The sequence below is a fragment of the Drosophila mauritiana genome, chromosome 2L, assembly GCF_004382145.1.
Source record: "Drosophila mauritiana strain mau12 chromosome 2L, ASM438214v1, whole genome shotgun sequence".
Lineage (NCBI taxonomy): Eukaryota > Metazoa > Arthropoda > Insecta > Diptera > Drosophilidae > Drosophila > Drosophila mauritiana.
The window spans coordinates 18388390-18410175 of NC_046667.1; the positions used below are offsets into that span (position 1 = coordinate 18388390).

The 21786-nt window shown below is 43.5% G+C and overlaps 1 protein-coding gene across 1 annotated transcript; it reads right to left on the reverse strand.

Annotated features, from left to right (window-relative positions):
* Positions 1-476: 476 nt before the first annotated feature.
* LOC117141926 (insulin gene enhancer protein isl-1) lies at positions 477-21215 on the reverse strand. The gene is made up of 9 exons (XM_033305664.1): positions 20598-21215; positions 5671-5860; positions 4596-4726; positions 4294-4482; positions 2406-2526; positions 2176-2338; positions 1902-2117; positions 1238-1466; positions 477-1174 (listed from the first exon to the last, which is right to left on the reverse strand). The coding sequence occupies exons 1-9, from the start codon at positions 20734-20736 to the stop codon at positions 948-950; spliced, it is 1605 nt and encodes a 534-aa protein (XP_033161555.1). The 5' UTR covers positions 20737-21215; the 3' UTR covers positions 477-947.
* Positions 21216-21786: the final 571 nt, after the last annotated feature.

Below are 21786 nucleotides of genomic sequence, written 5' to 3' on the forward strand. Positions count from 1 at the left end.
GTCTCCCTCGCCTTGTAATGCATTTCGGAAATGTTTAAAAACTAACAAATAAGTCTAGATTTAGTTACAGTTTTTGTTTCTCACTTACATAAAATTCCCCTCCGCCTTTCTGCATTTATTTATTTATAATAATTTTGTGTTTCTTTTGCCATACAATTTATGAACTTAACGTAGATGCTTTTGTTGTTGCTAATTCGATTTACAAGTTTGCCAAGTGCGCCTTTATAGTTTATAGCTACGCCTCGGATTTCACATCCCATATAATACACACGAGTCAGATTCTCTTTTCGTTTTTTTCGATCGGTTCTTTTGCATTTTGAATGAAAATATATTTGTTTAATATTAATATATAAAAGGTATTTACAAATTTATGCTTAATGAAATTCCCTACTTGATGCGAAGTAACTGTTTTCCTTTTGTTATCATAATTTTTGTTTTCGTGTCTGAAATTATTGTAATAACTTTTCAAGTGTGTGAGCATTTTTGTTTAGCTTACATTAATTTTTCCATGATCATTTTTTTTTCGAACTCAACAACAAAAGTGTATGTTACATAACGAACCAGAGCCAGATTATCCACAAAATGCCAACGGCCTACAGACTATTTTTTGGCACCGAATCAAACAGAATAAAATTAAATGTACAGAATACACATGAGTAGAATATGAAAATGCGGACAGAAAGAATTGCACAACCCCGAATACAGTCGAACTCCACTTACTGGATAAAACTATTGGCGAAACGTTTTCAAGTAGACTTTTTGACAAAAATGATCAAACTATTGAATGAACTACAAATGATTTAGGGATTAAACGAAGTTTTCAATTGAAGATCAGAATTTCAGCACGGGTGTGAATTTTTTGCAAGACAACTTTTCGAGTTCATGAAGTTCGACTGCAGCTCCTCACGTTCCAGCTTCCTGCCACGCCCTCTGCGCGCCCTTTGTTTTTAGAGAACCGCATGTGAGGCCGGGGAAGCCGAGCCCGTTACCTTCTGGAGCATTTGCATGAGCTGCTCGGTGGCCGACTGATTGGCCACCACGCCCAAGCCCAGGACACCTGAACCACCGCCCACGGCACCGCCACCCCCTGCTCCGACGCCCGATGGCGGCGAGGAGATCGATGTGCCCGCCGAGGCCGAGGAAGAGGACGACGGGGTCAGCGCCAGCTTGGATTCTGGGAGCAACAAAAGAAGCTGGATTAGATTCGGTTCGATTGTCTACGGACTGCCCTGCATACTGTCATCGCTCTCCAGGTAGGTGACGTAGGAGTCGGTGCTGTCCGGATGGTGGTGTGAGGTGATTCCGGAGTCCAAACTGCTGCCTCCGGGCTGCTGGTTCGGCTGCTGGTTCTGGTGGTTGTGCGGTCCGCCGGGGGGCGGGGGGTGCTGGTGGGGAGGTCCTTGCGCCGGATGCGAGTGCGGATGCGGCGGCAGGATGGGCATCCCATTCAGGTCGTAGCCGTGCATCTGCGGGAAGAGAACGGAACGGGGTTAGATGTCAGTTGTTGATTATTTAAATATGCTCATAACGTTTTTTGTACAATCTTTGTATTATTGAAATGTAAACGTTTATTGGGGGGATTAAAAGACATAGAAATAATGTATTCACGGTCATCTTGGTGATAACAGCTAAACAACTAATTTATTATCCATTCATCATCGTCTGAGAAGTTTATTGATACACGTATTGAAAAGATGTTTTTAATAGGTTTATTTCTCGCATATTTATAATATATCCTAACCAGTTTTGAATTGGCAAGCAAACAGCCATAGCAAAAATTATGCAATCTAGTTGGTGGCTTCGGCTCACGTTAAAATCAAAATAAACTCGTTTCCGATCATGGTTTAATAAAGGGATTATAAGGATAACTACCCCGATTAGTGTATTTGTATATCCCTTACCTGATTGACCAACTGCTGAAATGCGGGCGTGTGGGTATTGATCGCTCCATTGCTGTCGAGATCGGCGTGAAGGGCGAAGTCGCTTAAGGCTTTCCACGGCGGTTGATATGTCTGCACATCCAGGCCCTGAAGATTCAGTGGGGAGTCATGCCGCACCGGGGAGCTGGCGATCATGGGGATGCCCTGCATGGCGCCGTAGCCCAGCTTGCGACCCTCCTGCCAGGGGAGAATTCCAATGAGATATGTACGGGCACGTGTAATGGGGTCTTCTTACCTTCTCCTGCTGCATTTGCAGCTTCATCTGGATGGTCTTTTTCTTGTCCTTGCAGCGCTTGTTCTGGAACCACACTCGGATGACTCGCGGCGACAGACTCGTCATCTCCACCAGCTGCTCCTTCATGAGCGCATCAGGTCGCGGATTAGCATTGTAGCAGGTTCTGGAAGAAGTAAGTTATGTTTAAAACAAATTTCCTATGTATCTCAAATATGAAATAGACCACTCACCTGAGCGTATGCAGCTGTTTCTCATTGAGCACGGTCCGAACCCGCGTGGGCTTGCCATCCGATGGCCCCGAGGGTCGCTTGTCCCTAATACTTTTGTGTGAGCCCGATTCGCTGCCAGAATCTGCATGGGAAACAGAAAGATACTCCGTCAATTCGTTTGCTATTTTTGGCAAAAGAGAAGCGCTTTGAAGTGCCGATGAGGTAGATTGCTCGCTTGCTCTTGTTGTCTTGCTGCTATTACTGTTCAGTTCTGCCTCACTTTTGGCCCACAACAATTGCACCAAAACTATGGCCAATTGCGTAGAATTCGGCATTGAAAGATCAAAGGCACACGCTTTTCCCCATTGGCATCGATCCCCGGTAATTAAGTCGTGTTTCACAACCCCCGAAACAAGGTGTTATCTAGTTTTCGATCGTGCAGATCGATCGGTGATTTTATCGTGGCGGTATGGTTCTTTTGAAGGAATTTTCTCTCATTCTTTTCTTATCGAGGCTTGCGAATTTTGCAAAAACTATTACCAATATTGGGACTAGTTTGGTGTATACAAATGTGAGTAATTACCACTATTGGCCAGAATGTGGCAGCCAATTCTTGCGCAGTTAGGACGCTAATTTCTCTCAGTGCCGAACTTCAAAGAGTCGCGACCGCTGCGGTTTGGCAAACACTCGACCAGACTGCATGCCGTTTTCGAGTTGAGCACAAACAAACAATCCGGCAAGTGGAACTATGAATGGTGCGCTGTGCCATCCACTACCCGACTGGCTGATTGATCATACGACCTGTCGATCCCTCGATCGAAGCCAGTCAAACAAAAGTAAAATTCCCAAGAAGTTGCTTGTCAATGTTTGCCCGCTTGAACGCATCGATGCAATGCGCACTTTTTGTTTGCCCTGGCAGCTGATTTTTCAATATAGGTTTCCCTTTATTTGAAACCCTTTTGCAAAACAGGCGGGCAGGGCGGCGGGTTTGCCGCCACACACGTTTGGCATCCATCGTTTGACATCGCCGCCCCATGTTGATAAGGCGACTCTGGCTCCAGCTACAGCTCCAAGTAACCATTCCGTCGATTCTCTCCGTTCTGGTTAAACAATGAGATTATGTTGACGATATGGTTTGACAATTGTCGTACATTGTTTGACGTTTGCCGATTTCTGTTTGCTCTGCTATATCACTTACAAGGATGTAACGCTGTCTTTCTAAGAACAAAACACGAGCACGACGCTTTTGTAGGATGCCGAACTGTTTGGTTATTTGTGGCCCACAGTCGCAGCTCCATTCACAGAACCAGACCAATTTGGGCTAATTAGGATTGGCAATCTTTTCGGTGGAAAGCGAATGGAGTGGAAAAGGCGGAAAAGGGGAAATGGTGCGCCGAATGGGTTGACTTTTCGCCTCGGGGAATTCAAATGGTCGATAGTGGATGTGGCTTGGTTCTTTGTAAGCTCCATAAAAAATGGGACAGTATTGCAGATGTTGCCGAAGAGAAGCTTTAAGGGAATAACTGGGATTTGAAATTCAAAATAAGTGTTTAAATGTGGGTAAGTTCCTAGTTCTCTTTGGAATTTACTAGTAATGAAGGATGTTATCACATTTAGTTTTCCCATAACTAATTATACTTAGTAACGATCCGCTGCAACAATGCTGATGAATGAGTCATAAAGATAGCCAAATAGATGGCACGAAACCGGAAACTACCGAGAAAATATTTGGTTACAGTGTCAACTGAAAGGGCAAACAATAGAAGTAACATCCCCAAAACTGAAGAGCCCTAGATGAAGGGTTGTTATGCCGAGTCAACAAATCCAGCGAGAATCCGGGCCCCAATAGCATCCCCCACTCGAAGCTCCTCTTGGGGGGCTAAAATCAGGGGCCAAATGGGACACTCACCTGACATTGAACCCAATTCGCTGGAATGGTTGTTATTGCTAAGGTTGGTGTTGTTGTTGTTACTACTGCTAATATTGTTGTTGCTCTCTACCGACGAAGAAGTGAGGCTGCTCTGCGACGATTTCTCCAGCACATCGTGATCCTCCTTGCAGTACAAAGCCCCGGCATCGCGTAACGCGAATTCATCGCCTAAAATTCCAGGTAAACAGTCAGTTGTTTGATGGGCAAATAAGCGGTGGGGTAGCGAAGGGGCTGAAGGGGCAAAGGGGGGAAGGGGTATATTAAGCAAATATTAAACTCACCTGGCAGCAATTGTCGCGCACACGCGGAGCATCGAAAGCACTCGATGTGAAAGATTTTCGTTTTGGCCCGCATCACAAAATCATTTTTGCTGAAGGAGTTGCCGCATTTATCACATTTTGTACCAAATAACCTGGAAATGATATTAAATAAATATTTTAGAATGTTATATGATGATAATTACATTTTTATTCAAGAAACCAAAAATCATCCTTGCTTTCAATGGTAATATTCAATGGGTCCAACTTGTATAACATTAGCTAATGTAATATTAGCTAATATAATGACAATATATTGTAGTATCGAACTAAAAGAGATGCCCAAAATCGAATAAAGATCCCATGATTGGAGCTTGTAAACAGCCTTGAATGAGTTCACCAACGGTTGGATTTCAGGGGGGTGGTGGGTGTTGGCAGTGCTTGTTTATGGCTATAAAATAAAATTCTTTTGTCAGTGCCGACATCGATGAGTGAGCCGAGTGTTCATCAATCATCCGAGCGCACAGTGTGTGTGTGTCGGTGGAAAAGTGTTAATTTATAGCTTTGCACGTGTTAATCAATTATTCAAAGATTTGCATGGCAAATAGTTGCGACTTTGGTCGCCGGTCGCCGGCTTTACGATGGCAACAAAAAAAAAAAACAAACGATGCAAACACACCGATTTTATTGCACGTCATACATTTAGCGATGATGAAACTCAAACCCCAAATCCCAGATACCCAGATACCCAGTTCCCCGAGTCTCCGGCTACCGAGGACCAGCTGTTGATTAGAACATAGTATTTGCCTTTTTGTATTGGCATCGGCGGGCTAATTGGCTGGGCTAACAAGCCTGGCTAACAGAACGGCGGCCTAAACGTTTGCCGAACGCTACAATTGGGAATGAAAATGAAAAGGCCAAGCGCATGACACGGAGTGTGTGCCTAGGGCTGAGCAAATAGCTTTCGAATGAGAGTTGGGCCGAGTGGAAATTAGATAATGCCCCCGCGGGCCATCAGGGGTTTAGTTTCAAATTGAGATGCAGCCGTGGAAAGCGGAGCAGATACAGCACCTGGCTAAGACCATAAACCCGAACTCACCTAACATAATCACGCTTGCAGTAGGTCTTGCCATCGCGCACAAAACACGTACAGCTTTCGTCCAGGAACTGCCTGCACTCCTGGCACTTCAGACACGCCGCATGCCACTCCAGATCGGGGGCAACGCGCAAGATGTACTGGTCGTGGATCTGGCCGCCGCAGCCGACGCAGTGAGATAGGCGTTGTTTTTCTGAAATCGCACAAAAAGCTTAATATTAGTACTTAATTGGTATAAGGAAACATTGTTAAAGTTGCACAAAATATATAAATATATGTGTATATATTTATAATAATTAGGTTAGGAGTAGGAGCATTATATAGTAAAGAGATTGAGATATATGTATGTTGGTTATATAGACCAAAGTTCAATTAATTTACAAACTACAACCAAATTAGATATGAATACAGAATAAATTTACATTTGCCGACGGGAAAATCAGCCTTGAATGCCCAACTTTTCCACATTGCTTTAATTTTCCTTGCCTAGCAGTTTCTATACTTTTATTTTTTGGCACAAACTTAAATTAATTTTGCCAATTATGCCTTTGGAAACGTAAACAAATAGCAAGTGAGACAGCAAAGACCGCGCTAATTAACAAACTGTTATCAAATAATCCGAGCTTTTCCTGTTTACCCAAGTGCCGCACTCCATTTTTGGAGTCGAGAGACTGCGCTGCGATGGAAAAACTTTTCCTGCCACAAAAGTTTTCCTTTTCGGATGGGTCTTCGGCGTTTTTCTGGGGGAAAAACATTTGAAAAATTCATAAATCCTGGCCAAGCCAACTGAAACGCAGCAGCCATTTTCAAGTATTTAAGTTGAACATTTTCCTCCACTTCGCCTCGTGCTTTATTTCTTCCGTTGCTTTGCTTTTGCTTTTCCTTTTCCTTTTTTTTTGTTGGCCAAACTTTGGGTGGCAAGCGAACGAATGGGGAGAAAAAATCAATGCAATCATTGCCACATTATGTACATGCCACTCCCTCCCCTCCCCCTCAAACGACTATGTGCTGCTGTAATCCTTGGCAGAGGAAAACTTTTTCCCGGCTGCTGTTGAAAAATTAAGAAAAACTTTGACGCGCGTTTAGCACGTTTTAAATGTTTCGTTTCCTTTTTTTCCCCCTTTTCACCATCACAACCCCCCACACACACAAACAAACACACACATTGGGAGAACAGAAAAAATCGCAAACACACACACATTCGTGCACAGATAAAATCTGTATCTGTTGCCTTGCTTGTATCTTTGTATCTTTAAACGTGGCCGCGTATCTGAGTATTTCTTTTTTCTTGTTTCTTTTTTTTGGGAGTGGTTAGGGGCAGGAAGAGGGGCGGCTAGCAGCGGAAAGGGGCGGGGCTGGGGCCCAGAGTGTATGTGTATATATATCTGGCGTATCTTTCTTTCGCACTCGCTGTAGCTACACATGAATTATTTATAAAGGCGGAGCAGACAAGTTGCTGCTGCCGTTGTTGTTCGTGTATATTCTTTCCTTATTTTTTCGCCAATTTTTGTAGGTTTATATTTTTCTTATACCCTTCTTGGGGGGATTGCAGCTGATAAGCCTAGGATACATTTATATTTTCAATTGATTTCATAGCAATGTGCATAAATTAATTTGCAATGAATAACTGAAAATATTTGTTTCTTATTTGCAGCAAATGAGCATTTTGTTATTTTGATTAAATATATAAATTATTTTAATATATTTTTAGATAAAGAACCAATTAATCATACAAATAAGATGCTTCGGTTATTGTTTTGTATTATTTTATTTTTTATTTAAAATATTCCTTCACACTTTCGAAATAACATTTAGGCACATAACTTCCGTACATTTTTGAGGGTATTTAAGAGATACTTTAAGTATCTGGTAAGGAAAGCTATCGTACTTGGCTTGTATTTGTTGCTCTTCAAGCTCCAAGTGCTGGGGATTCGGATGCGGATTCGGATTCAGACGGGCGGATTCGGACACACTGACAGCTGGAGGGAATGAAAGACTGACAAACGGACGGACAGGCGGCATTTACTTCCATGTTTCAGCCTCCAATTGCTGTGGGTCTTTTTCTTTTCTTTTCTTTACTTTTTTCCTTGGCTTGGGGGCATGTGCGTCTTTCTCTTGTTTTCTTTGTATTTTTTGCCTTCAAAATGTTGCTATATAATGCTACCCTATATGGACACATGTGTGTGCGCGTGTTGTGGCACAGCCACCATTTTTGCCTTTTTTGGCCGTATCTTTTGTTGTGCGTTCCTTTGGACAGTGTTTTGGATTTTTTCCCTTGCTCCTTCGCTGTTTGTATGAATTTCTGACAGTTATTTGTGAATGTGCGTGATTTTGGGATCTATGTATTGCTGGCTGCTGTATTTTTGTTCGCAGAGCCAGGGATTGGGGCTTCTGTTGCCTTAATGATCCTGCGCAGTTCGTTTTCATTTTTCTTTTGCGCCCATACACCCATACACCCACATGGCCACACACAGATACACGCACGCACACAGCCGCAGCCATTATGGCTGTAATGGGAATTTAAGCGCAACTCCTGCGCCTGTGTGCTGCTTTTCCGTTTGGGGGGGTTTTTCCGCTTTTGTGGCGTATCTTTTGCATGTTATGTTGCCATTTTGTTGGCCTCCCCACCACCCACAATGTGCCACCCACGCTCCCCTCAGTTTTCCTGGGGGTTGACGCGCCGTGGTTCTTTTATTTTCCTTTTTTTGGGGAGATTTTTCAGTGCGGCACACATTGGACCAAAATGCAATTTTGTCTCGTGTTGTCGTCTATGAATTTTTCGACTGTGTCGGCGGTTTCTCTCGGTGAGTGAAATAGCTGGCGGTGCGGGTTAAGGTGGGGCACTGGGGGGTTAATGCGTGGTAAAGGGGCTGTGTGTGTGTGTGTGGCACATGCGGCAACTGCGGCTTTTTCACTTTTAACGAGGAAAACGCTTCGCAAGCTGCGTGTTTCCCATTTTTGCCTGTCACTTCTGTTTCTTCCTCATTCATTCACTATTTTCCCGAATTTTTTGTTTCTTTTTGCTTTTGCTATTTTTGCTCGTTCCTAGTCTGTATATCTTTTCCATTTAAATAACGAAACATTTTCCATGACTCTGTGGCAGCAGCACTTGATCTTGGTGGGCATGTTCACGTTTTTATGCTGAGAGGTGTTCAAGTTTTTAATGGCCACACCTTTTTGGCCATTGCTCTTGACCTCGGCAACCTTTGTGTGAGTTGCATATGATGTAATTGTTTGTCGATCGGAAAACCGTGTTTGGCATTGTCGTGGGGGTTCTGTGGGAACTCAGACAGTTGGGCTCTAACTGGGTTTTCTTGGATTTCACGGCTTTAATTTGCTCGAATGCAAGGGATTTCGAAATGGAGTAAAACGATTTCTTTAAAGTGTGCAAACTGTGAAGGGAGTACAAATTCAAGAGTATCAGTCTTAAATAAAAATATAATTTAAATTCCGCCTTTATTGATTCCCCAACAAAGGCTAAAAGGATTCCCCGAACTTAGATTAAAAGCATCGTGACCAATTAAATGTGACATTGAGGCACTTTTATCTAAATTACACGAGTAAAGTTTCGTGTCTGTGATGGACTGGCAGTCTGTGGACTCTGATTTGAACTTGATCTATTGATCTGCGGGAAATTGATGGCTGAGCAATAAACATATCAAGGAATTCGTGCCAAGAAACGCCCACCAAGAAGTGAATCGAAGATTGTGGTTAGTGTTTCTCGGTCTCCTCCTTGCTTTTCTCTCTCTCTCTTCCTCCGTGCTACCCATCTCTCTCGCTGGCTCTTCTTATCAATGTCGGCAATCTTTCAAAGGCCACATAAAAGGGGGGCTGGAAATGAGGGAACAAGTAAAATTGCAGTCAAATCAACTCGGGCTACTTCACAGATACAGATACAACAGCACGCACGTTCACAGATACAGATACATTGCAATGGCTGCCCAGCATCTTCTTACTCTTTTCGTACGCCTTTTTTTATTTTCCTTACTGTTGCTCGACAAGGGGCAACATGCAAAATGCAAAGCATCGATAAGATACGTTTTGGCCAGGCTCTCCACTCTTGGCCACAAACGCAAATGAGGGGCGAGAAAAAATTATGGAAGCTCCGCCGGATATGGGCGCGATTTCAAAAGCCACTACTGTTTGTGTCTTCGCCAGGGGACGGGGGCCAGTGGAGGGTTAAGGGCACCCTTTGATTTATGGCATATTTGTTATAAGGTAAATACAAAGCGCAGTCACACAGCGAGTATCGCTTTTTAGTGGCACAGCAAGTGCCGCTTCTTTTTTCGGACCTAACTAGGAATTTCACATAACTATAAACTGAGCTTGGAGTACACCAAGAAAAACGGAACTCATTTCGGTTTTTTGCTGCATTTGTGTTAAAAACTTTTGATAAAACTTAATTATTCTATAAAAATGTAAGTAGTATTCCAAATTTTTTAGACTAATTCTGAATTTTGTATTGTTTTCACAACTCTTTTTATGAATATAAACCAGTTATCCAACTTAAAGAACAGTTTGCAAGAGAGAAACAGGCAGCTCGTGTCTTCTAGGAAAATTTGTCAATTTTCCTGGAAGCTGTTGTGGGATTCTTAAACGAGTTGAAGCCGAGGTTCATTCAGCTCGCCAGTCCTCAGTTTATACTTTTGTTACCTGTGGAACGATTTAAAAAATTAATGATGACAGGCGGCGAGGACGAAACTTCGGAACACGTGCCCCTCTGGATGTTTTTGTATTTTTTCCTTTCTGCTCCTCCGCTTGGACAATTCAAATTCACATTTTGACAGACTCATCAATTTTGTAGATACGATGCGAGAGAAGGACAGGGACTGCGAGCGGTGGAGCGGAGCGAAGAGTGCGGCTTTTGGCCACTGATTAGGCCATGTTTTGTTGGCCAGGCTATTGTCTTTCGAGCGTGGGCAGGGCAATCCCTGGTTTTCCTCTCACTCCAGCGACTTCAAAGGAAGTTTTGCGGTCTGTGATTTGTTTGTCCCCGAGACTTTGATACCTTCAATTGTGTCTGCAGTTTTGGGAATTTAGCATCTCTCGCTCTGACTTAAGTTGGCTTAATTAAGTGCAGTTGTGCAGTTGCTCTGACAATGGGACTGCATTATCTTAATTCAGCCGTTGGCGAAAAGTAAGTCGGGGGAAATGGTCGAAAAACCCCACCGAGTTATCTCGATCGATACTTTGTGTGTATGTATATCTTTCTCGTTCTGTCTGGATACGAATTTGCCTAATTAATTACACACGACACACAATACCAAAAGGGGTTAACACAAGCTGAGTTTTGAATTTTGTTTGGCAGGTCAAAAATAAGGGATACATTAGATACTTTGGCAGTGATTTAGGAGGGATGAAGTCGGTGGAGCTAATGAAACAAATAGATTTAGACTTAGTCAGCAAGTAACTTAAGTAGTTCGTAAGTTAAGCGAAATTGGCTTAGAGGAATGGAGATATTTTAAGTAGATTTCAGCCTTTACTCAAAGCCAGAAATGCAAGACAATTGTATCTAATATCATGGATTTGTGTTTGAGTTCAGAAAGAGTCAATGTCATTTAAAGATATGCATACCTTAGATGAATCTTTTCTTTTTGATGATTTATTTTTTAAATATTTTATAACCATCTAACCCGCACTTTCGTGTCACGCTGCCATCTCGAATGCCGGCATGTGTAACCCAGCAAGCGCAGCCAATAACTGATCAATGCAAACTGACTCTTCTGCTCAAATATGCATATAAAAAAGAATCAACAATGGGGGAACAAGGGGCTCTGAAAACACACATCCAAAAGAAGCCGCCGCCAGGCAATCACTTTGAAGTGTTTGATTTTCGAATTGGCCGTCGCAGTTAACTGAATACGTCTGTTGTGGGCTCTTCTTGTTGTTGCTGCGGCTGCTGCGTCTGCCGCTGCTGCTGCGGATACTGCTGCTGCTGCTATTGGCGATGGCGATGGTGTTGCCTGTCGTTTTATTGAAGCCAAATTTGAATACTCGACCGGGGAGATGCCATCGGCCGGCTGCTGAAGGCGCGACATCAAAGAGTGCCTGGACTCAAAATGGACATGGGCCTGCAACAATTTATGCCACATCCCCACTCCGGCGAGCGGGACGGCGCGATGTTGCCGCTGCGGTGCCCGTGGATGTTGCTGCTGCTGCTGCTGTGTGCTGTTGCATGTTGCAAGCTGTCTGAGTGAAGAACGGAAATGACCTTTTTTGTGTGTCGGCGGCTGAAAACAAAATGCCGATGTGCCCGAGAATCAAGGCTTGAATCTTCGCTCTCTTCAGAGAGCACTCAAAGAAAACAAGTGGCAAGTTACAAAACAGAAAGTCATGTGCAACAAACATTGAATTTATATGTAAGTAAAATATTTCAAAAATGATATTTAGCATTTAAGAAACTGAGAAATTATTATTGAAAGCTAGTTATAAAATGAAGTGATAAGAACTTATTAACTATATATATTGAAACTCTATTTTTACATTTCCTTATTTTCTCCAGATATACCTATGAGTTATTTAGACAAATTCACTTAATCCGTAAGTTCATAATACCTATGAAAACTCGATGCACATTTATTGTCTTTTTTTCCGAGTGCATTTCTCGGTTTTCCCATCTCCCTGCCCCTCGGTGCCGCATGTCGCCGACAGATGACAAGAACCGATAGTGTCTTTTTTTTCATTCGAGCCCGGCTGCAGCCAGAATCGCAGCGTCTGGGGCTTCTCTTTGGCTCTGTTTGGGCCCGGTTAAGTGATGATCATGATGGGTTATTAGGCAGGTTGCGTTGACAACGCATTTGTCTTGCGATGGGGACGCCGACGCAGGATTCTCGGCCAGAGCGATAAGCGGGCGACATTTATTTATGGTGTTTTAACACAAGGCGCCCCTCGCACAACAAAGTAAAGTGAAAAATAAAATGAAATAAAATCAAAGGTTGAAAAAACAACCGCACCTCAGTCACTGGCCCTGGAGAAAGCCAAGACGAGCCGTCAGTTCAAAGTGTCAAATTAATGTCAGTAATGAACAAAAATCTACTCAAAAATCTGACTTTGATTCGACTGCAATTAAAGTGAGCCGCACACAAAGGAAAATGATCGGTAAAAAACTGCCTTTCCCAATGCAGTTTAGCCTTTTTGGGACAAAACGGGTTTGTGGTAACAAATTGTTAAATGCATTTGATTGTTGCTCTTTCCCAGTGCCCATTTTAGTTTTTTACCCAGCTGCGATTTGCATGTTTTGCGCATAATTTTGTTTGCATTTTTCCACATTCCCATTCCGATTTGCATGTGCATATATTTTGCCATTTTAATTTGTCTAATTTTTTATGGCTTTCGGTTTATCATAAATTGCTTTCGGCTTTTGGCTAATTAGAATGTGTGCGATTTGACCACATTTTTGCGTTGCTGTCGCTGTTTTTGGCCCACTCTTGTTGTGCTGCCTTTGCTTGTTGTCTCTCCTCGGCTGTTTTGTGTAAATATTTGACCTGATGCGTGTGAACTTTAACAGTTCTTATGCTTTATTTGTCGCAAATATTGCGCAAACACGACAACACCAAAGGGTGCACCTCTGCCCCTCACCCGGCAACTCCACCACCTCCTTTATAAGCCGAACTCCTTGGTCGGACTTTCTGGCCTTGTTTGCCTTCTGGCCAGGTTGTGTTCTTTTTTTTGGTTGTTACTGCGAATGCGTGCCCCTTTTGCACTTGAACATTGTCGCTGGCTGTAGTTGTTCTTGTACTTGTTGGAGGTGTTGTTCTGGCAGTTGTACCTGATTCAGATCCAGCTATTTTTTTTCTGGCATTCAACATAAATAAAGCCGCAGTTTTGCAGTATTTTCGGCTTGTGGAAAGTCTAGTAAGATATTGCCATCATGGTAGTTATACAAATTAAAACGACAGTCGTTTGCTGTTATATATAAAGATATATATAGAATAAATTCGTAAATGACATCACAGAAAAATCCCTAATCCTTTTGAAAATTCCTGCTCCAATCTCCCGCTTTTGAGGTGTGGCCAAGTCAGGATCGGAATCAAAGCCACCTTGGCAGCATGCGCGCCTAGGTCGAGCGACTTCGTCGCGGATGCAGCAACTCCAACTCCGTTATAAAAACTTAAGACCTCATTAAAAGACACCGCCTGCTTTATGGCACTCGAAGACCGAGTTGCCCATTTAACGCGTTGCCGGGAAGCCCCCCTCCCTGTTTCCCCCCACCAAATGGCTGGGGTCCTGTTGCCATAGAGTATTTAAAACCCCGGCCGATTACGCACACGCAACTCCACACCAAAAAGAAAAAAAAGAGATGAAAATAAGAGGTAAATATCGAAGACCGCCGACCGCCAAAGGCTTTGGGCCCGTGTTCATGCAAATTTTTAACTTCATTTCGGCTTCGTTTTGTTAATTAATTTATATTATTTTATTTGGGTGTCGTATACGCAGACGCACACACACAAACAGCCTGCATCTCTCGGCCGAGTTCACAGTTTCTCAGTTTCTGTCGCTGTGTTCCAGTTGGAGGAGAGTCTCGAACGACAAATTTATATTTAATGAGCTTCATAAAATTTGAATTTCAAAGGAGCCTTGCACCGCAGCGGCATGTTTCGATACCACAGATCAGAGAACCAGGGATCTCAGCCACAGACCCAAAGAGCCGAAGAGCTCTGAGATCAACTCGGACTGCAATCAACGCGATGGCAGGCTGGAAGTGGCGGCTTGGGGGGATTCCGAGTCCCATTCGGATACGAGTACGATTCTGGATTTCTGGATGTGAATCTGAATCCGATTCCGATTCCTGCCGATCTGGCTGCGTTCCAATAAATTGCTCGGTTTTATGGCAATTTAAGTAGGCTGCTTTATGGCCCTCCAACCCGTCGCTCTTCCTCTCACATTCCCCGACTATGCCGTCTAGTTGCGAATCGGGTTCGGATTCTTCGTTCTCGGATCTCTGATCTCGACCTCCATCTCCAACGGGCAAACCGCATGATTCACTTGCTGATCTGTGTGGTCGGCCAGGGAAGATGTATTACGTGGTCTACCCACTTTTAGGCGGCGACAAAACGCTCGCCGCCAACTTCCTCATAAATTAAAGAAAAATACAAATTCGAAAAAAGGCGGGCAGTCGGGCGGGCTGGAAGATCTGCAAACGCCTCAACTTGTTTGGTCGGTTTTCAGCTCGCCTTGTTGGCAACAATTCAATTTGACATAATGAGCTACATTTTGTTTACAACGGCAAACGCATGGCTGCCAGTTGTTGCTCTTTGAAGTGGGAGGAATTAAGATATGAATTTCCTAGGTCTATATAAATGGTATGCTGATTTGAAGACGAATCACTTAACTGTCATTGCATATTTGTAATCTCTGGAAAGCGAATTCGTATAAAGAAAATGTATCTTATTGGTGTTTGGCAGCTAGAATGCTTCCCACTCGCGAAACAGCTTTTGATGTGTTCTGATTTGGGGAGCATTATGACTTCCTATGATTCGTGGCAGCCCGAGAAATCAACGGTGTTTTGGACATAAACCAGAGGCAGCAACTTGTTTGGCCTGTTTCCCAGCCTCATCCCCTCCTCTGGCCGCAGGTGAATGCCTCTCTTTCCGTCTGGCCGTGTGGCAACATTTCAATTTGACATAATGAGCCGCAAGCCCGGGCTGCAGGTAGAGATGTTTGAGCTGGCTTAGTGGTTGCGACCATTACCATCCGTCGGGATATGCAATCCCGTCAAAATATTGTCAGGTAACTAACGGCAATTGCGGCTACCGTCTGGCGACGTGTCTGCCCAAAGTCGCGATCCCTAATATCCATATGTATATATTGGACATATATAATAACCGAACTGAATGAGTCGCCCCGTGGCGCGACAATCGAAATTGGTCTCGCCTTTCGAGACCGGGGTTTTGGGTTCGGTTCATGAGTCTGGACCTCGGCGGGCGGTCCAACCTGTTGAACACTCCACTTGACATTGAGTGGAGTGGTTCTAAGCGGGCCAACAAGACGGATCTGGTGCACCCCTGAGTGTAATGGGATACGGCCACTACTGCTCTTCAATTCGATCTCGATTTTTTGGTCGGATTGTGCAATCTGCTCAAGTGGCGTCTGGGCTGTGGGATTGGATTCTCCCTCTTGGATTCCAGCTGACGCCAGCGGCAAGTATTTGAAGTCCTCATCCTCACTTTATGGATCTCGCATAAAAGTTTGTTTTTCTAGCCAGTCCATGGTTGTTTCTGTTTTTTAGGGGTCCTACCTAGGCTCTTTTATTGTCTTTCATGCTTAATTAGTCATTAAAACAAGGGTTATAAAAGTGACACTCATAAAGCCAGCGGCTAGAGTGGGTATGGGCCAGAATAAAGCTTTAAAAACGACGCCATTAAAGTGGCCACCGCATGGCATGCAACACGCCAAAATGCCACACGGGAGCTTGGGTATATCCCGGTTGCACCTGAGCGGGGCATACATACATACATATGTGGGCTTGGATGTACATATGTCTCTGTATTACGTATGTATGTATTTGGCCAGGTGTCATATGGCGCAGCGGGTGCTCCACCGAAAATCCCAGCGGGAAATGCAAAACGCTCGCCACTCTTAATGAGCGCCTGGAGAGAGGCACGAGTTTCCCCCATTTTCCCTTTCGCCTTTTCCCCCGATTTCCCGCGCCCTGGAGCTCTGGAGCTCCTCCTGTTTTCCAAGTCCTCACGCGATAAACGGGCGTGGCCGTCAGTTGTTCCCTGGCCCGGTTAACTCCCGACTAATTTCTGGCCTGCACATTTATCAGTTCTCCGCTTCTCTGGTTTCTACCTCATGGCTTCCAGCGGCGATTTCCCCAGCTGAAATTTAATATTTTTCTCCAGCCGCGCAAACAGTAGCCGCCTCTCACCTTGACAAGCTGCTGACACCTTGAATGAACTTTTCAAAAATGCGAGCGGGAAAAAAGGCACGGAGAATTTAAAAAAAATTTTAATTGCACTTTAATAGTCAGGCGGCTGCTTTAATATGCCCAATTCCAGCAGGCGAGGGCTTTAAGAATATCTTGAAGTGCATTAATTAGGTTAGACAGCTTCGACGGAGTCACTGGGCTTTAAAAACACTTTAGCTCGAAAACAACACGATATGGAATATTTTGCTTTCAACGACGAGCCTTTTTCGAGTCAGTACTTTAATCGGGTCGAGGCTGTGCAATCACATCGATACTTAAAGTTAGCAGCATCCACTTGCCTTAAAGTGCTCGTAAAACTTAAAGTTTAGGGCTTTGCTTTTGGAGGGCAGACCAAATAAATGAATGTTGAATGTAAAGTAATATTCTACAGTTATACTCAATATATAATGGATACTTTGATGCAAGTTTTAAGATCCTATTCTTCCCATGATTTCAGCCCATCTTCATTATCATCCAGATCCCTTTCTAATCAGCTGTTTGTATGTGGCAAACGGAAATTCCAGGCATAATTCCCTAATTTCTCGACCCCGCGAGCTGTTAATTAATGCAAAGCAGCCAAAACTGCGAGGTGAATTGAGAGAATACCTGGACGCAGGAGACTGGGAATTGTTTTGATGGCTGCCAACTGTCTTCTAGACCTCGTTTTTTTGGCACTCCGGACCAGATTCCGAATGATGGCAGGGAATATCGAGGGCGGGGAACTGGAGGTGACACTGGGCGCAGGCGCACAGCTGTCTTGGGTCCGAATCTCAGGTACTGGCCAAGCCAAAACTCCGGCCATAACATATTGATCTAGTGCCGGGGACCGAAGTGCAAAATCAGATAAGCTTTGGGATTTACGTTTCTGTCTGCGCTGCCTTTTTGGGCCTTTGGGTTCAGGTCGGGAATTTATGGATTGCGCCTAAATAACTTTATCACACCCCAAGCAGCAGCAGCAGCAGGGATTCCGAAAAAAAAATAACACCGGAAACGGAAAGGCAAGCGAAAAATGTCAGCCAGGGACAACAGGAATTTGGATAGGAACTCGTAAAATATAGATAACGTCTGTCTGCCTTTGGCGAACTAATGGGTGTGGCTCCCTCCTGACGTCACCACTGTCGTATTGTTTTGTGTGCTGTTTTGCACTTAAAGTTGGGCCAAAATGATAGGAAAGAATAACAAACCTAGCGCTATGACTATTCAAGCAAATATTCAATCAATTTCCAACCTTAACCCAGTGAATCTTCCAATACGAAACTACCAAAAGCAACAAAATTCCAAATTCCAAACGAACTCGATCGAAGCACGTTTAGAATGGTAATATAGTTAATTTTATGGCACTCTAAATCGAATCGCGTTGCGTATACGAAACATCTTTTCCTTTCACTGACGTTTCAGCAGCTCTATAAATAACCAAAGATCTGAGATCGGTGATCTATGGCTAAATAACCAGCCTCATCTGAAAACTCGGTTCCATTCTCTTTCGTTCGCAGACGACTTAACCTTATATGGCCGACGATTGACACTTTACAAATTATTCGAAAAATTATTTCAACTTTTTGTGCATTGGCTAAACATTTGCCCAATCCATTTTTCACAATTAACTTTCGAAAGGTTTTGTTGTTTTGAACTTTTGTGTTTATTCATCGAAAATGCCAATTAGCATTCGGTGAATTTGCTGGCGAGAAATTTAAATGGAATTAATATGAATTAGATTAGGGAACATGTGTAGGACGAGTAGGGGGAAAATCCGTGCCACCCCCGCTCCGCATTTTATTCAAATTTTTGGCTAATTGGTTAACTATAAAAATAAAAATCGCTAGCTTTTATGGCCGCAAATAATTGTCCATTTTTTATGGTCCTCAACATAAAGTGGTACAATTTTATGGCAGCCGCCAACATGAAAAACTGAAACTAGTTCAACGCCCTGATGTATGCAGCGATCTCGGACTTAATTTTCTATAGAGCACGGAGAGTAAACAAAGGCTCCTCAGATACTTCAGATGGCGATTTCTTTTTGTTTTTACTATATTTAATTAATTTAACGACTACTTGAGAAGTTGCCAACGACATGTTGACTGGAGGCCCGGGTCTGTGACATGGAAAACTCATTAAAATGTTTACAGCGCTCAAAAATCAACAAACAAACAAAACTCGCCTCGGAACCAAGCGAACTAACAAAAGAGAGAGGAGCAGCTGGCAGATACTAGAGGGGCAACGAAAACTACAAAAATTGTTTTCATTTCAAATATCAACTTGAAGCTGCACAACTCTAACTTAAAGTTTTGTCAGCCGCCAACTAACTCGCAGAGCAACTAAGCAGAGCGTTGGGGAGGAAAACTTTGTGAAAAGTTTTCAAATTAAAATGTTCGGACATTAAATATTTAGCAGCGCTCCATGGCCGACAACTAATTTGAATTTAAATTACAATTACTAAATTTCAATGCAATTTAAATGATTCGCAGCTGCATTGGCAGCAACTGCATGTACTGCATTATTCCAGCCTCATATATAATTCAATTTCCCCGAACCATTGTATATGTGCTTATGATTATGATTTTTCATGTTTTCCTTTTTTTCGGAATTTTTGTTTGGCTTTTTTGTGTTCTGCGGTCGTTCGTTTGGTTAGACAAGTGTCAGCCAAAACATTTGTCACAATTTAGCATACGAAATAAAATTTGAATAAAATATATTCCATTTCCAGCTATTTTCAGCTTTTTTCATGCAATTACTTGCCCGCGCGCTTAATTGCTCAGCATTAAAATGTCATTCAACCGTTAATTGGCTTCTATATTATATGTAAAGTGTGCTTAAAATAAAATACGGCTATAATTTAACAGTTATTGCCGTACAGAAACAACAAGTGACAGGTCGAGATAGGGTCTAAGCCCATTACAAAAGTTGCAGCGAGAAGTCGACCAACGACTGTTGCCCAAAGAAATCTCAACCTAAAGATACATAGAACCTCAGAAAGTCGTTCAATAAACAAAAAAAAGAATCCTCCAATTTGACAAAAGAATGGCACAATAAAAATTATTTATGGATTTGTATTTTTTGGTATTACTTTCCACATTAATTTGTTTGTAATTACTTTAGTGCAGCCTTGCTCACATCACATCCATTGGCAAAATAAAAAACTCAAGGTATTAGGGAGTTCAACGCGTGCCTGACCTTTTTAATGGTTTTGGTATAAAAACAACTTCGACCTTCATTACAAATAAACTTGACTAACAGTTCATTGTTTTAAAGCTCGGAACCTTTGAGTCCGAGCCTTGATCTCTGATATCTGGAATGTCTGCTGGGCATTAATATGTTTAAAAAATAAGCAAGACAAGTTTACAACTGTGATTTGGGTGCGAGCATTTGTTAACACGGCTTTTACTTATTTTATTGGCTTTTAATGTCCAAAGCGGGCTTTCCTACGTTCCTTTTTCCATATTTACGAATCGAGAAAGTTACCCATCGGTGACTCTTGTTTAATGACTATTAAATTTGCCAATTTTTGTTTGGGGACTAGGACAATAGCCATAAATAAGTCATTAACTGATTTAAATAGCTTTATTAGCGGCAAATGATTCTACACTGATGCGTGATCTATGTAATGATGTTAATTGAGGTTTCAATTGCAGGTATAAACTTTCTGAATAGGTTGATTTAAAATTTTATGATGGTTTACAGTAGATCAACAAAGCGCTTTTTTGGGCTAAAACCCTATGAGCCTCTAAGTTATTTGTCAGGGCACTTATCTAAATCCAAATTTTAAATCTAAGGGAACTAAGGAAACAACTGCAATGCCTTCTTAAACAGACCGAAAGTACTTAGAACCAACAAATGTATCTAAAAGATACAATAGCCTCACATCCGAACTGTGGAAGGGCATTCCATTGTTCTTTTTTAAGACTGTCCCTAGGTAAGTGATCGTGCTATCTATACCAGTATTAAATATCGTCCTTTTCAAGGATGCAGCCCAAATAGCCCGAAATCGGAAAGCCAGCAACAGCCCTTGAATATCGGTACTCACTTATCACATCGTGTCCATGGCAATCCAAATCCAGGTGATGGTTCATCACCAGCGATGGCTGTAATCCAGTTTGATTGTGGTTGTGATTGTGCAACGGTAGCTGGTGAGCCAAATGGCCACCAATCTCTGCCATTACCATATATTTGGCTGACAGGACACTCGGCGAAGCACACTCGAGATATTTGTGGGCTGGGAATCTTGAGAGCGGGCGCCTTTTCGTTTTGGGCCGTACTCAAGAAGTTTCCGGCATTGAGCAGGGATATTTGTGTAAGGCACTTGTAGGGTTACTTATTCCGTGAAGTTTGCTTGAATTACTCAATATGAGACCGGGACACAAAGCACTGGGTTTTCGGCGAATTTAGCGGGATTATCACGGCTGTGTGATCCGTGTGCGCACACGCGTTTTCCTCGCAGGGATGTGGATCTGTGGTGAGGGATTTAAGAGTCTCTCGCATCCGAAAAGGCAAATCCGACGGCTATCGAGCTAAGACGGTCGATGTTCGCGATACGACGGCTATATAGTAGCGATGACGACAACCGACCAACGACGATGTCTGGCGCACAAACATGCTCACTGCACGGAGACTGCTGAACGACTAAACCGGTCGGCGCTTCGTTCCGTTTGCCGTACGTTATCCGCACGCCAGCGAGCCAGCCACTCACCCCGAAATGTATCTCGCAGATACTTCTGCCTGCGAGAGCAGTGCGACTAGCTCGTCGCTCCGCAAGGGTAGGGTACTGGTGTGGCACTGGTGCAGCTGCAACCGGTTCCGAGCCAGCTCTGCGTGTGCTTCTCGGATAGCCGATAGCGGATAGCCGACTCGGCGGGCTGACTGACTGCAGGGGGAGTTCGAAACAGGAACAGGTGTTTTTGTCGCACTCGCTCTGCGGGCTGCGCTCTCACGCTCCGTCCTTGTCTGGCAGCAAGCCCATCTCTTTCGCTTCCACTTGGTGGGCCTTTTCTAAATGGCGGCGAAGCGGGCCAATCGGTTGGACGGAGTGCGCATGATCGACTCCAGCTGTGGCTGCGGGATCCACAATCCACAAATGGAGGCAGTCAGGGGGTGGGCCCACATCCTCGCTCCCTTCGCTGGCCTTTTGTTTTGCCAATTTCGCTTTTGGTTTTCGAAGTTTGTACTACAAAATGGTTGCACTTGTAAGCAAGCGCACCCCCCTTGCCAATCCCCCC

What these genes read in the sequence shown, in the direction of transcription:
- LOC117141926 (XM_033305664.1), bottom strand. Translation starts at nt 20,736, where the DNA reads ATGGTAATGGCAGAGATTGGTGGCCATTTGGCTCACCAGCTACCGTTG. An exon ending in CCATGGACACGATGTGATAA is followed by an intron (nt 5,861 to 20,597) that starts GTGAGTACCGAT and finishes GTGCGATTTCAG; the next exon opens with AAAAACAACGCCTATCTCAC. An exon ending in TTCAGCAGTTGGTCAATCAG is followed by an intron (nt 1,467 to 1,901) that starts GTAAGGGATATA and finishes CTCTTCCCGCAG; the next exon opens with ATGCACGGCTACGACCTGAA.